The sequence below is a fragment of the Protomyctophum bolini genome, assembly GCF_963924005.1.
Source record: "Protomyctophum bolini genome assembly, chromosome: 22".
Taxonomy (NCBI): Eukaryota; Metazoa; Chordata; class Actinopteri; order Myctophiformes; family Myctophidae; genus Protomyctophum; species Protomyctophum bolini.
In genome coordinates, this window is record NC_137883.1 from 21791479 (window position 1) to 21808239 (window position 16761).

Consider the following 16761-nt stretch of genomic DNA (forward strand, 5'->3'; position numbering starts at 1 on the left):
TGAATTCACATAACCATGTATAGATTTTCCAGTGTCAGCTAAAATATCCTCCTTGGCCCGAGGTCGAAAGGTCTTGATCTTAAGAAAACATACTTCCGTTCCTTCCTGTGTAGAAATACTTTTTCCATTTCGTTGTGTACGGTTCGTCTAGCACCTTTGGCCTAAAAAAAAAACACAGGTCTCATTGAAAATGAACAAAAGCATCTAAAGTAGCACATCTACAAGCTGAAAATGCGTGGCTGCTTTCCACGTTTGGAGCTGGTGGTGCTACTACTTTAGATGCTTTTGTGTGACGCAGATCATTCTGTAGTATCAACTAGGACGTTAATTTACACAAAACAACATTAACCCATTCTGACCTGAGATCAGATTCTAGAAAAATGTCAGTCGTTCTTCAATTTTTCAAAAATAGCAGACCTACAAGCTCGTATCGCGCCACTCGGTGGCGCGATATGAGCTTGTAGATCTGCTATTTTTCAATAGGTAAAGCATAACATGATGCTAACACCAAAATGGGTGCCCGGTCAGAATGGGTTAAAGGTTTCTGCCCCGACAGCAACGACATATGAGAGATCTCACGTTGGAAATCTTTTTCAACCAGATTTGGTCAGAATGAGCGATATATGCACGCGAGTCAATTCATTCCCCACAGCTCCTTGTCATTCTGATTCAACATTATTTATACAAATTTTATACACACACATATATATATATATATATATATACTGTATAAACCACCTAACTCCAGTTCCTCTTCATATGGTTCTCTTTCTTCCTTCTACAAAATGACTGTTTTGTCATCACGTTATTCTTCACATCCATTTTGACCCTTTGGCGATCGGCCTCATCCTCGAAATACAATCTGAGGTACCTGAAATATTATTGGAAATATACTTTCCAGAACAAAGTGGACACACCACCGAATAAGGCTCAATTTTTAGACGTAGTTGTCGCATGGTGTCTGACTACTAGTATACAATGCCGAAAACAGCCCTTATACAAGCTTGCAGGTATTTTATATTTTAAACAATTGGGAACCCACCACAGTAGAGAGACAGGAAGAAAGGAGGCATGCAGCAAAGGGTGTCGGTCAGAACCGGGCCAGCTAGATGATACACGCTCTAGAGAGTGAGTTACCAGAGGGTGCACCCAAAGTTGTGGGTTTGAGATCTTTTCTGTGACCCTTTTGTTTCCCCTTTTGTTTAATAGCTGCATATTTGGCTTCATTAGACTCTAATAAATGTAATAAAATAAAATAAAAAAAACAATCTTTAAAAAAAGAAGGAAAAAAAATCAAAATAACAAATAACTATACATACTATAGTGGCTGTGGCTCAGGAGGTAGAGCAGGTCATCCAATGATCCCTGGGTTGGGGGTTAGAATCCTGGCTCCTCCTGTCCACATGTCGAAGTGTCCTTGGGCAAGACATTGAACCCTACATTGCCTTCAATGAGTTTGTCCGTGTAAGCTTGCCCCCATTGGTGTGTGAATGTGGGAAGTGAGGACGCTGGCATCGACTGTTCGCCGCTTCACCTCCCAATTTATGAATGAATGAACCATTGTAAAGCGCTTTGAGTACTTGGAAAAGCGCTAGTGATACTTTGTAAAATTTTGTGGAAATTCAATACAATACTTTAAAATGGAAAAGCGCTGCAAAAATGTAATTCATTAAAATGCAATTCATTAATTCATTGTTACATACTGTACACTTAAAGGAATTGACGGAAGGAAGCCTTAATTTGACTTAACACAGGCATTCATTTGGAGCCTTAATTTGACTCAACACGGGGAAGCTCACCCGGCCCAGACATGGAAAGCATTTTATAAGCAGATTATATTAATTCTTGTTTTAAGCCAACATTTTTAACTCAAATCTATGCTTCTGGGTCCTCATCCCTGCTTATAGACAAAAGGTCAAACAGGCACCTCTAGTGACGAAAACAGTCTCTCTGACTGTTTTGAATGAACGGACTGACCAATGTTTAAAGAGGCTGCAGAGGGAAAGACCAAACAATAAGGCATGGTTAAACAGTACTGTGCATGGGGCCATAACTCAGAGAGACATAGCATTCAGATCTGGAGATAAGAAAAACGATCTCACCGTTACCTCCGCAAAACACTGAAAACCACCAAAAGGGAATATGCTAGGAAGGTAGAAGAACACCTCTCTTCAAATAACAGCAAGGAGCTGTGGAAAGGACTGAAAAACTTCACCGACTATAACCCCCTCGAGTAATCCTGAAGGATTCAAGCCATCCCAACCGCAGACTGTTTGAGATACTGCCGCATGGGAAGCGGTTTCGCAGCATGGGAAGCGGTTTCGCAATCTCAAAGCCACTGGAAATAGACTACAAAAAAGGCTTCTTTCCCCGAACAATCAGATACATGAACGAACTGATAAGAACCAGAGCAAAACAGGGAAAAAGAAAACGCTAACACCCCGCACCTTCACCCTCTTCTCGCACTATTAAGCTTTTTTTGCACACTTTTTGCACTATATTCTATCCCTTGGTTTGATGTTATATTATGCTGCTGCATGGTCTGAAGGAAGCCAAACAAAAAGTTTTACTCTTATGTACCTGTACACAAGATGTAACAATAAAGTGATAGATAGATGGGGGGGGGGGGGGGGGGGGTGTCCGTGGACTCTATACAGAGCTATATGTCCCTTACTATTTAGGCATTTAGCAGATCTCTTAATCCAGAGCGGTCTGGATCAGGTCCCATCTGCTCGTTTCACTTTCCTCGAGCCAACTTCTGGCTGGGTTAATATAGTATCACAATCACTATATCCATATTTTGTACATCTTCTATTTTATTTCTTTGAATAATTTTGATTATTTCTTTTTTTTTCTTCTTTTTTTACACAAATCGTCTCTTCTAGGGGGTCTCTGGCTCAGAACATTTTCAGATGGGGGGTCCGCAGCCAAATACATATCAATTTGGGGATCCTTGACGTGAAAAGGTTTGATATTCCAGATATAGACTGGACGGGTCCCACCGTGTAAATGCTGTGTTGTGAAGCTTGTACATCGGCCGTTTCCGGCCGTGCGCCAACGGCATTGAACACAGTATACTGTATGAAACAGTCCCCAAAAAGCCATGGTACATATACACGTGTCCTGTCCCGTGCTGATGGGAGAGCGTCAAAGCCTCCTCCTTTATCATTTCCTTCTCTTGGCACGGCCCCGCCTGCCTCGGACAGAGGGACCCTCCCCCGCCATACCTAGGCCGCCCTCCGAGGAGGGGCCGGCGCCGATGTTGATCTGTCCCTCCTGGATCTCGGCGCGCGCCTCTGGAGTGAGGTGCTCTATCTGCTGCTGGGCCTCCAGGTAGAACATCACGTCCCTCAGCTGCTCCTGCAGCTCCGCTATCGTCCCGTCCTTGCGCTCTCCTGGAAGGGAGACAACAAGACAACAAGACAATGAGACAATATCGTCTCCTGGAAAGGAGACAACAAGACAATGAGACAATATCGTCTCCTGGAAGGGAGACAACAAGACAATGAGACAATATCGTCTCCTGGAAGGGAGACAACAAGACAATGAGACAATATCGTCTCCTGGAAAGGAGACAACAAGACAATGAGACAATATCGTCTCCTGGAAGGGAGACAACAAGACAATGAGACAATATCGTCTCCTGGAAGGGAGACAACAAGACAATGAGACAATATCGTCTCCTGGAAGGGAGACAACAAGACAATGAGACAATATCGTCTCCTGGAAGGGAGACAACAAGACAATGAGACAATATCGTCTCCTGGAAGGGAGACAACAAGACAATGAGACAATATCGTCTCCTGGAAGGGACAATGAGACAACATCAGTGTTGATTTCGGATAATAAAAACCATGACAAGAAAATGGTCCTCGATTACTATTATTACTTTTCACTGACGAAAACAAAATAAATACTAAGCTATGATGACTAAAACTGAGACTAAATATATTGACAATTTCATCAACATACCAAAAATGCTGTTCTAACAGGCTAGAATGTTATAATCCATAAGGTAAACTAGCAGCTATGTAGCAGCCTACAATAAGAGACAATATGACATTCAAACTTTATGCCAGCAAATACGAAACTGTCACCACACTAGAAGGGCTGGTCAATCACATTCCTTCCAATTAGAGATGCACAACCGATATATTACATTATTATATTAGATTTATATTGAACTCATTGCTGATTTTCTTTAACATCTTTAACCCATTTAGACCTGAGGACGTTTGTCACATTAGCTTTGAACCACTTTAACCATTATTTAAAACTTTAGCTATTGAAAAATAGCAGATATACAAGCTCATAGCACGGCACCGAGTGCCACGCTACAAGCTTGTAGATCTGCTATTTTTTTAAATCGTGAAAACGTGTGCAAATCTTTGAATACATACTCTTTCACAGCAAATGCTTTTAACTGAAATATTTGCTTCTGGCCTGGGGGGTCCCTGGAACAACATATTTTGAGATGGGTGGCCAATTACAAATCACTTTGGGGGTCCTTGACATGAAATAGCTTGAGAACCACTGACACTGAAGACATTTGTAGAATCTGTTGTCGGGTCTTAATGGAATAAACAAAATATCTTAACAAAGATGATACTATGGAGCGGCTCTGTGCCTTGGTGTTAAAGGCGTAGTGAAATGAAAAATACGTTTTTCACACTTTTAGACCATATCCGTGGTCATCATATGGGCATACCTAACAATGGATGCCAAAAAAATGTGTTTTTATAAGTCCATAAAAATATTGTTTTAATTACTTCCTGATAACGAAAACGTGCTGCGTGATGACGTGTAGAGATACACATCGATAAAAGCCAATAAAAATGAAGCTCACCAGTTTTATTCCCATGCTTCTTGATTCCTCCTCCACAGCTGGTTTTGATTAAAGAACTACTGCGTTTTTAATCCAATTCAAGATGACATCCAGACAGTGTATTACTTGTTTTAAACGTAATCATCACACATGAAATAAAATATGTATATAGGTTGTGTATAGGTTAGAAATAATCCGCTGGCTTTTCCCCTATGTCTCCCTGTTACTTTGTTTACAAACGAAATTCACGTGCAGGAAGTCACAGACTTTGAGACCCCATAGCCTGGAGGGATGCGACGCTCCGAATGGTTCAGAAACTTCAGCACCAGCGTTTCAGGCTGAAACTTCTACACCTTTAAAGCGACCAACTCACCGGTCTCCCTGGCCTTGCGGTTTTCTTCGGCCAGCTGGGCCTGCAGCTCCACCTGATTGGACCTGAGACAGCGGTTCATCTCCTGCTCCTCCCTCAGCTCCAGGCTCAGCTTGCTCATACGACTGTTCATCTGACTGTATCTGGAACGTAGTCATATTATAGTCATCTGAAATATTTTAGTCTTAGGCTAGCTTTAGTCAACTAAATACAAGATTTTAGTCGGCTAAATCTTTTTATACTTGCATGCTGAAAATAGGACGCACTGGGACACGGTCGTTGTGAGCTTGTAGATCTGCTGTTTGCCTAGTGCAACACCCGAGCGCAACCAAACATAAGATAATTAAGCAATAAGCCACGAGAGGTCTCAGGTTACCGGGTATTTTACACTACCTCCCAGCCAGTGTAAAATACCCGGGAAGCTGGGGCCTTGAGTGGCTTATTGCTTTTCTAAAACGGTTACAAACATATAGCAATATTAACTTTGCGCCACCAGAGCGAGCGAGCCAGAGCCACAACACTTCCTTGTTTTGCTCGGCAAGTAGCCTATGTGACGGGAGAATAGCGCTCGATGTATTTACGGGGCTGCCTGGAGCCACACATTCACAGTCATATGAGCCGGGCGGTGCTTAGACACCCGCACGGCATGTGTTTGTAAAGCAATCAAGCGCTTCCCCAGTTCAGCTACAAGACTGCAGGATGATACAAAGTGATTGAAGGAGTGGGTTATCGGTGAAATTTACACCGCTCACGTGACGGTAACCAGCCAATCAGAATGAAGTATTGGGACTACCCGTTTTAGAATGTGTCTTTTAGTTCTACTGGAACTCTTCTCCACTAGTCCACTCTACTGCATATCATTTGGGGGGGGGGGGGTCCTTGCAATGAAAATGTTTGAGAACCACTGCTTTCTTGTGTGACAGCAGGAGAACCTACTTCTTGTCCATGCTCTGCTTGTCTTTGCTCAGCTCTCCCAGCCGTCGCTCCAGGTTATCACAGCGTTCCAGCGTCTCCTTAAACTTAGCCTTCATGATATTAATCTGAAACAAATACATGAATGAATCCATTAGCCTTCATGTTATTAATCCAAAACAGATACCAGTATGACTTCAGAGTATATGGGACCAGTTACATTTTTATTTCCAGTACACAGGATCTGATGTAAATAAATATGCCTTGTCAATGAGGCAGATGGTATTATGTAGCAGACTAGTTTATGAGCCATATGAGTGCATGCGGGATTGTTTAGAACTGAGGCCAATTCTTTAAATGCCTTCTAAATCCTACCAGTTTATCCTGAAATGACACAGATGCTTGCCCAGATTGAATGGGTTAATGAAGATCTCAGATGTTTCACTAAATCTCTGAATAAAACGAGCGAAATGGCTACCATTAGCATGTCTCATACCTCCTCTGCAGTGTCCTTCTCCAGATGAACAATCTTATTCTCCCAGTAGATCCGTTGGGACTCGAGTTGACTCGTCAGCAAGTAGGAATACTGCAGACAAAAGGAACACCTTAGTTAAGCAAATTTCTACTGCATAGAACCGGCTCAACTCCTCCAACTCCACTCTCTTTGTTTGTCTATTTGGCAAGAGAGTGTGTGTGTGCAGTGTATATATATATATATATATATATATATATATATATATATATATATATATATATTAGGGATGCCAGAAAGTGACCATCAGCCAAATCGAATAGTCGACAGCTCTGCCGATTACTAAATAGCGATTAATTGAACCCACCCCCAAATAAAGAATCAATATAAAACTTAAGATTTTATATTATGCACATGCCATGGTCACATAACCATTATATGATGAGTGCAGGCTTTGATGGTTACAGTTTTATAATCAGTTTTGATGAGTAAACCTTTGTGGAGATCTTCTCAGTTCTCATTGTATGCTAGTTACTGCCATTCAGGATGGAAAATTAAATCCATTTGGATTTGGGGAGAAGTAGTTTCATAAGGGGCTGGCATGAAGTACTTAATATAAAGAGAACATGTTCAGTTCACTAGTCTACACTCTACTCTACACCTGCCTTCATTCCATCTGATTGTCTGGCAGGCACTTAACAAGCGATCGTTAACTGTGTCCGTTAGAGAGAGGGGCAGAGAAGAGTGGCTTTGCTCAACTTGATTTATACTTATATTCTACACTTTGATGAAGGTACATGTTCGATATATCATGCAGCCTTACTTATTAGACTATTTTTTTTCCGATTATGAAATATTAAAATTCAGATTTTGGAGACTCCAACGATTAATCGGAAAATCGATTAATCGGCGGCATCCCTAATATATATTAAAATATAACGAAGATAACAAAGAAGGCAACCAGAACAGTCACCTCTGTGGGTGCCCGCCACGTGGTTCAGGCGCATGCCACAATAGGCTTTGGCCTGGCAGCGCATCTTGTGTTCGAGTCTCGTTCATAACGACCTTTGCTGCATGTATCTCCCCTTCTCTCTCTCGCTCTTTCCTGTCTTATCTTCACTTGATACTATCAATAAAGGCAGAAAAGCCACAAAAAAGTCACCTCTAACTGCAATGCGTCTATCTTCTCGTCGTGGCACGTGTCTCCGTCGCATTCGTACTGCACCATCTTTCCATCCGTCTTACTGGCCACAAGGCGATGCACGTAGTTATCTGGAATATAGAACAGTGGTTTTCAACCATTTTTCATATCAAGGCCCATTATTTATTTGGCATTTGAGCCACGGACCATTGAGACTTAGCCTTGCACAACCAAAACTAAAGAATATTTTGTTATCGTTGAATTACATTTTGTCCACAATTCTATGCTGTATATATTCTTCTACATTCTGTAATTGTGTGTAGACTTGTTAATTAAGTAATGCAGATGTTTACCTTTAGAATAATTTAACTCTTGAGTGTGAAATTTCATTTTACACTCTCAAGTCAAGAGTTAAAGATATAAGGGCTAAATATCTAATAAGGGTCAATTTGGTTACCACCTCTCCATGATTTAGCTGCAGGGGATGGACCTGGAACCCCCTCAAGGACCACTGGTGGTCCACGGACCACTGGTTGAAAAGCACTGATCTACAGCTCACATTTACAGACCAGAATACATCAAAACTAAAATGTCTGACTACTAGGAAGGTTAACCCAGAGCCTTTAGGGATGGTCCATCTTCCTAAAATCAACCATCTTTGATACAAACCTCCTGCGTAGTCCCAGACGCGGTGGTTGGTCAGCTGCATAGCGTACGTATGCTGGGTCTCCTCAAAGTGCTTGTAGGCGTGGCGACTGACGTAGCGCCCACAACCGATGTGTCCGCAGATCAAACAGATCCACAGGTTCTAATCAATGGAAAGAAAGGGGTGGGGGCATATTAATTAAAGTGGGTGATACGCATGGTTTAAAGCAACAAGAACAATAATATCTCACGACTGAAAACCTTTGTTTAGGTCCCAATCTGTGATTTGTGAAATTGAGTGTTTCCTAAAAAACACAATATGTGTAGAATTATGATGTTTTGTACCCATTTTTATAAAGCTATGTTCTACATTCCAGTTGAAGAAATGGTCAGCAGAAGGCCATTGGGGTTTTGTGGAAGATGGTTCTGAACATGTAGCTAGTTTGACCAATAAATACATATCAATTTAGGAGACGTTTGAAAAAATGTTTGAGAACCACTGGTTTAGCCTACCTCCTGCACTCCACACTCAAAGCACTTGTTCTCTTCGACAGGTTCCGGTGTTTGACAGTACCTACACACAGGACACCTGAAACAAACACACACACACACACACACCACACTGTCATCAACACACACTGCTGCCACACAACCTCTGTTGTTTGAGAACTACCGGATTTGAGAACTACCGGGTTTGAGAACTACCCAGTTTGATACCGACAATGCAGGAGGCATCACTGCACAGATTTCATTGACAGAAAAGTGCTGGCGCTCATAACATCAACATAACAGTGGATTTTGTTAAGAAACGAGGTGCAATATCGGGGATTTTAATTTGTTCAATACATTCAGGACTTCTCCGTTTTATGAATGGGATGCCAAGGGCTGTACAGGTATTGCAACTTAGATAGAGATAGCATTATAGCGCCCAGGTTGCTTGCCACTTAGATGCAGATAGTATTATAGTGACTACGTTTCTTGCAGCTACTGGCCCCTTAAGGCCAGTAGCTGCAAGAGAGAATTCTGTAAGAGAATTCCAGACTATTGCTTTTCTTACCATAATCTGATGTTTGTAATTGTATCCAATCCATTAACCAGTGTGACGTGAGTGAGACGAAAACCTTTATTTATTTGACCGTCTCTGGTTGCGAATATGTGTCGAGCCGTAAGTGGGTGGGTGTTATGTGTAGGGGGGAGTGTGTGTGCGGTACTGACGAGGCGTCCTCCCAGCGCTGCAGACACTGGCTGTGGAAGCTGTGGTTGCAGAGGGTGGTGAGCACGCCGTTCACAGACTCGTCCATTCTCTCCAGGCACACGGTGCACTTAGGGAGCTCCGTCAGCTGCATCACCGGAAGACTGGCTCCCTGAAAACACACCGAGCAGGAGCAAAGGGGGGGAATAGAGAACGGTGCGGTTAACAACAGAACAGCCCCACAAAAGAAAAACAAACAGTATTCATATAAATGCAATATTTCTCTGGAGATCATTTCTTTTTTTAAATAATAGAGCAGAACACAAGAGAGAAATATCAAGTGAGCATACTTTACTGCCAAGGGTTCCCAAACCGTTCAGACTGCGACGTGCGCAGAATGATGATATTTTAACTGTGGAAGTTGCCACCCTGAATTGTAGGCATTACGTTTAGTTTGACTCGGTTCCACAGAAAAATACTGTGAAAAACGCGAGGGGGTTGTAGTTTGGGAACCACTGCAGTAGAGAACGATAAGGTTAACAATAGAACAGCTCCACAAAAGAAAAACAACAATATTATTCCCATGAATTAAATATTCTCTGGAGAAAGCATAAATGCAGGATTTATTTATTATTATTTATAATTATATATATTCTTTTTTTAAATTATAGAGCAGAAAGATACTGGAGCCTACCTGTTGAGACTTTATGACTTCAGCCCTTTCCACATAGACTACTTGGCACACGGCTTCCTCTATGGAGTTGAACTGACGGCCATTGCATGCCGTGTAGAAGCTGTCCGCATCCGCCTAGTCCAACCAGAGACAGACAGAACAAGTGAGAGAGATTAAAACCCATTAAGACCTGAGACAAGATTCTACAAAATAATGCCTCCTAAATCCTGTTTCTATGTCGGTGGTGCTCAAACTTTAATGTCAAGGACCCCCATCTGAAAATGTTTTGTGCAAAGAAGCAAAAGCAAAGATTTGAGTTAAAAAACGTTGCTGTGAAATAATACATAATCAAATAATTGAGCCACATATTCACAATAAATGACTTCCTGTACATTTGATTGTGAATGGATTTTGATCGGCTGAAAAATAGCAGATCTACAAGCGTGGCACTCGGAGCTTGTAGATCTGCTATTTTTCAGCCGATCAAAATCCATTCACAATCAAATGTACAGGAAGTCACATTCCAACATGTTCACAGAACGCTATCTGTGGTGGATGCTCTCATCATTGTTGTTTTGTCCTATAGTTAGAATTTATGGTGTGGGCAGCCCTCAACGCAGTAACACCGCCAGGAGCAGCTAGCCTCGCGGTGCGATACTAATATACCACTGCGCTGCACTGGGGGCTGCACTGGGGCATATGCGGGGCCATGTCGACGGCTTCCATTGACAATGAATGGTAGACTAGACTGTGTCGTTGCGTCTGCCCGTGTGAACGCAACATTACCGGCGGCTGCAACTCGAAACTGGCCTCTGTAAAAAAAAAGAGTTAAAGTTTTTGCATAGAAGTGTATATTTGTATGTCTTTAAATGTGAATTGAAAATGGAGGACCCTGATGTAAACAAGTCTTTCTGGTTTTATCCTCATAGCAGATTTTGTATTGACTTGTACTTTCGTTGAACTGTACCCATTCTACAAACTGTTAACACTCCGTTTGCCCGGGGTTATTTAATCCATTAAATCATAGCGCCCAATCGATTTATAGCAACAGAGCACTTTTACCGATGGACCGGAAGTTATACCGGATGTGGCTGGAGCAGCTAAATGTAGCCAAAACACTCTAAAGGCGATCGACAACAACGGGAGGCATGAATAAACGCGACTAGCGACTGGACAGCGGGGCCGTCTAACACAGGATCTTTTCTTAGAATTGGACGGGATGATTTAGATCGCGAGTTATTAACGTTTTCGATGACGTCCTACTGTTGTGCAACATCGAGGATTGCGCAACAGGCGCTCCTAGGCTGTGGAGCGATGCGATCGGTTTTCATATCAATGAATTGCGTCTTTTGGATATAACTTCGTCCTGGGCGCTGGGTGTTACTAATAGAAAGGACGGTGAACTTTGTCCTGGGCGATTGGGGTGTTAATAACATTTCAATCACAAAAACAAAATCACACTGCCAGATTGAAAGCCATAATTAACAACGTATCTACTGTAAATGGGAAATGAAAACACATTGAACCCATGAAAACAGTCCATTGTGTTCAGACCCTTACCTGGGTGCTGAACTTGATCAGAACCATGTACTGGTTAGGGGTGGAGTCACGGATGATCTTCATGTGCTGCATGACATCGTTGAAAGGCGCCACCAGCTTCATGAGGTCATGGGAGGTCATGGTCGCCGGGACAGTGAGGATGCACAGCATGGCACTTCGTCTGACGTCCTCGGTAAGCGACGTCATTTTGCTGAAACATCACCAGTGAATAATTAACTGTCTGTCATAACAACTGTCTGACTAGGTTCCGTTGCAAAAGACAACACTATATTTCCTAGTAGCTATACAGTGCTGCTTACTTGGAATGAAGCAAAGTAAAATCTCTTGACTGAAAACGGAACAATGTTTAGGTATTCTCAATCTAAACCTATGCTGCTGTTGTTCTACGTACAGCCAACCAATCAGTTGAAGAAATCACAGATTGAGGCTTTAACCTTTGCTTTTATGACATTTCAGAAATATCCAACAACCTTTCTGGGCGGGAACCCCTTTTGGTGTTAGCATTATGTCATGCTTTAGCTATTGAAAAATAGCAGATCTACAAGCTCATAGCACGCCACCAAGTGGCGCGCTACGAGCTTGTAGGTCTGCTATTTTTGAAAAATCTGATCTCAGGTCAAAATGGGTTGATCAACGTGCTTGGAAAGGTAACCCACTTGGTCTTGTAGAGGTGCATGATGCCGTGGACTATCTCCACAGAGGGGTTTCCACTGAAGAAGGAGATCTGGTCTGGCAGCTGCTTGGATGGAGAGTCTGGAGCGGCGCTGGTGTCTGTGCTGCTGTTGGCTGTGTCCGTGTCCTCGTGGGCCTCCTCCTTATCGTCCCCGTTGGCCTGCGACTGCCCGGCTTCGCCAATCTGCTCTTTCGCCCCCTGTGTGTCGTCCTCGACCCCTCCTGTGATTTACAGTAACCATGGAGGGATTCAAATTTCAAGACGCACATACACAATACAGCAGAATAAAATCTTGCGACTGAAAGTTTAATGATGTTTAGGTTTTATCGTTCTAAATCTACTGTATGTTGCTGCTGTAGCACATAGGTACAGCACATGTAACTAAATTCCATTCTGCAATACCAATAATCGTGACAGTCCTAGATGATGTACACGATTATGACACGAGAAGTTGTCGATTAACGATTTAATTGCGTTTCTGTCGTTGAACATTATGGAACATTATGAATAGAAATTACATTTCTGTTTGGCTTTTAGGCTTCGTAAACAAAGGTTGCACAGGGCAGATATCACAAATAACTACATTTAATAACATTCTATACTGTATACTGTATATCAAATTAATGCATGAATAGTGGCAATAGCCGATCTTCGAGTTAAAAACGTGTCACATTGACAGTTTTCAACATGGAAACGATTATGAAAAAATAATATCTCAAATAATTGCGATATAAGGCAATTATATAATAATGATTGGAACAGGCCTACCCCCCGGGTCCTTATCTGGATTGGGTTCAAAGGTCTCGATGACCATGTCTCCCATGGCTCTGCTGCCGATGTGCTGGTGCAGGACGGAGGCTCGTTCTAGGTCCGTCTTCCCCGCCAGAGACAGCTGGGCGAGGCCCAGAGCCTTCTCCTGCATCTCTTCTTCGGACATGCCTTCCACTGCGGTGAATACAACAGCACTGAACTGAACATACTGTAAAGCCTGGTCAATCAACTGTTCATTTCCAGTTCCCTCTCTTCCCTTCTCTTCACTACACACACAACCACACGCTCTCATTGTCACAGAAATGGCACAATACATTTTGTTCTGATTGTTGTTTCCAATAATAACTCAACTGGAACAAACCAACTGGTGGAAAGTAACTAAGTATTATTATTATTTATTGTTTTACTCTAGTAGTACTTTACTTAAGTAAAATGTTGAGGTACATTTACTTTACTGGAGTATTTCCAAATGTCAGTACTTTTACTTATACTCCACTACTCAAAATTGTATTAAAGCTCTATTATGGCACTGTTTTTTGTGAATAAATTGTATGGTAGAATTAAGAGTATGTTAACACAATATAACTTACATTGGGGTGGTTTGGTCTCTGGCTGTATTTTGGTGAAACATCCCCATCTAACCAAACCAAACAGTGAAAACACCAACAATACGGCGAGATGGCAGTGTGTTTCTGCAGGTGACCACCACCACACTACACCAGTGGCTGAAGACTGCTGCTAGAGCAAGGGCTCCTTTCAGCCTGCGACCCCCCAAAATAATCATATTTGAACTGGGGAGCCTCCCAACCCAACAAGACTCGGTTCCACAGATAAACAGCCAAAGTGTGACGCATTGTGAGCTTGTAGATTGGCTATTTTCGCATATGGTTGGCTCATTCTTATGTAATATTTGCCAATTTCGTAATAAAAAGGTACTTAAGGTCTTAAGTAGTCAAAAGTAATTAGATTGTAACTTTAGAAAGGTGCAGACAGCGTGTATACTATACACTTATGCTGTATGCTGGTTTGTTTACTGTAGTAGAGTGAGAAAACAATGTTTCACATTAATCATTAATCTTTAACATTAATCATCAACAAAAATAATTTGTGACCCCAGTTTGGGAACCATTATAGAGGGAAATGATGGGTAAAAAAAATCTATGTATTGTTTTGTTATGTAAACACAGGGCAAGGTTGACACACAGTGACTACACCTTCAAATTATGGATCTAGAAGCATCTATTGCTGACACTCTGCATAATACATGTCCTGATGAGTTAGTTTCTGTCAAGAAATTCCGTGCAGGGGAATGATTACAGTAGCCTATATGCAAATGTCTACGGTGGATTTTTATTAAACAAAAACTTGCCGATAGAAATATGACAATTCAAGATTCAAAATGTTGGGGGCGAGTTCAACATTATTTAAGACACTCAGGTATGAATCTTCTGTTTGGATGTATGGGCTGTCAATGGTTAGTGTAAACTAGCTTTGTAACTATAGCTTGTACACTTTTACAGAGCTTGGTTCCATTTCGTACACTGTTGTACACTTACAGAGCTGTAGGGTCAATTTGGTTACTATAGCAATCATTTAGCGGAGGACCACCTGCCTGGACCCCACTTTGAGAACCACTGCTCTACCCACTACCACCACCACCACCACTAGCCCTGGTCCAGGCTACACCCCTCCACCACCAGTGACAACAATGACAATACAATGTGAATAAGTCACCACCTGCAGAATACTGGAAGCCCTGTGGAGAAGGAGACTGGTCGGCAAGTTCCAGACGGATGACCACCAGCGACACGCTCATGTGTTCCCCGTGAGATGACACACTTCCTAAAAACAACGACGAGAAGAGAAAACCACAACAAACGGTCTACGGATGACATAACAAGCAGTCAGCAGGCATCATGCTAATCAACAAGCTAGCCGGTGTAGGCTAACGACAGCTATATAGCTTCCACATTTAGAAGTTAATACCTGGTTTAAATGTTTAATGTCTTCCTCCGGGACGGGAGGTTTAGTTACACCGTGGTCGTCGGTCTGATAAGAGGTTTAATTGTTAATGTTTTGGCATCATTGATGATAATAATTAGACTCATTACATCATAACAACAGCAGCACGTCTCTTCTTCTCTACGTTGCTCAATGCTGATAAAAAAATAGGTTTGTTTGTCTGCCAACTGTTCTTCGCGTGAGATTTTTTGAGAGCTTTGTTCTCGGTGGCATCGCTGCCCCCTACAGGCAAGGAATAGGTAGAACCTCACATTTATTGAAAGAATGAGTGTAAAATAAACAATACATTTTTATATAACCTTTCCAAATGTTCAAGTGCTCGATCAGTTGCTAAAGTAGCACAGTTCGGGTGCCCCTCACTTCATACAAGATACAAGTGTAATTTTTGAGGGGCGCTAGCCCCTCCTATGTCCAGCTTTAGTGTGTGTGCACAAACTTTGTCCTACAAACATTAAATTCCCATTGACAATGAATGGACAATTTTACATCATAGTGTAAGCACAAATATTGCGTAACACAGACATTGATATGTTGCATTGAAGACAAAAGTGAGGAGGCAAAATATGATTGGCCGAAATGAGATGATGTATGATGATGTACGATGATAAGAGCGCCCCTCACTTCACACAGGTGTGATTTTTGAGGGTTGATAGCCCCTCATATATACAGCTTTTGTTCACACACGTCTCAATATTTGCCATTGACATTTGACAATAAAAGGAGAAACTGTGTCAAATGTCCGTCAAATATGATGTAAATTTGTGGCAACAAACATTAAATGCCATTGACAATGAAGGGAAAATTGACGTCATATGTAGACAAGCAAATCGGCGAACTAATCACATAAATTCAGTTGTTCATGAGATGGTCTATGATGATGTAAGTGTGATTTTTGAAATTAGAATTAGAATCTGTAATGTAATACACACCAATAATGAGGACCTACCTAATTCAGTAGAGCATGACTGACAACGATGTAATCCAAACATAACTTTATTCAATAAACTCATTATTATGGAACACCGGCTGTTTTGAACCCTATAGTTCCTCCTGGCTGCGTGTCCAAGTGTCCTTGAGCAAGACACTGAACTGCCCCCGATGAGCAGGTTGGTACCTTGCATGGTTTTCTTCACCCTCAGTGTGAAGTATTCACAGCATAGAATGGCAAATACTTTCTGCCCATAGCGGACAGGTCCCAAGATGGAAAGACACAGTGTTGATGATCCCTGATGTCATGGCACTGACGTCACGGTACTGACATCACGCTACTGATGGGCTCACCTCTTCGCTGTGTTATGCCTGCCATATTGCATTTGAACTAATTTGTGACTTGTGTCAGTCAAGGGGTTGCATGTGAGTGACGTAGGGTAGGGTCCTTAAAGTCTTTAAAGGCTAAGATTGTCATACTCTTTCTTCATTGTGCATGCATTCTTTGTCGTTGTCTTAATCTCATATGTTTTCGACTTTTGTAACCTTGTTCTGTTTGATCAGATAAAGCATAGGAT

At 42.0% G+C, this 16761-nt stretch overlaps 1 protein-coding gene across 1 annotated transcript; it reads right to left on the bottom strand.

Annotated features, from left to right (window-relative positions):
* Nucleotides 1-662: 662 nt before the first annotated feature.
* On the bottom strand, nt 663-15389 carry LOC308309922 (BRCA1-associated protein-like). Its single transcript, XM_080755896.1, has 14 exons — nt 15221-15389; nt 14972-15076; nt 13232-13408; nt 12447-12684; nt 11791-11980; nt 10252-10365; nt 9581-9729; nt 8879-8954; nt 8390-8528; nt 7742-7851; nt 6604-6693; nt 6132-6235; nt 5199-5338; nt 663-3395 (listed from the first exon to the last, which is right to left on the bottom strand). The coding sequence occupies exons 2-14, from the start codon at nt 15048-15050 to the stop codon at nt 3166-3168; spliced, it is 1836 nt and encodes a 611-aa protein (XP_080612022.1). The 5' UTR covers nt 15051-15076; nt 15221-15389; the 3' UTR covers nt 663-3165.
* Nucleotides 15390-16761: the final 1372 nt, after the last annotated feature.

Coding starts and splice junctions, on each gene's coding strand:
- LOC308309922 (XM_080755896.1), bottom strand. CDS start 15,050: ATGAGCGTGTCGCTGGTGGTCATCCGTCTGGAACTTGCCGACCAGTCT. Junction 10,366..11,790: donor TGATCAAGTTCAGCACCCAG/GTAAGGGTCTGA, acceptor TGGTTGGACTAG/GCGGATGCGGACAGCTTCTA. Junction 8,955..9,580: donor CAGCGCTGGGAGGACGCCTC/GTCAGTACCGCA, acceptor TGTTTGTTTCAG/GTGTCCTGTGTGTAGGTACT.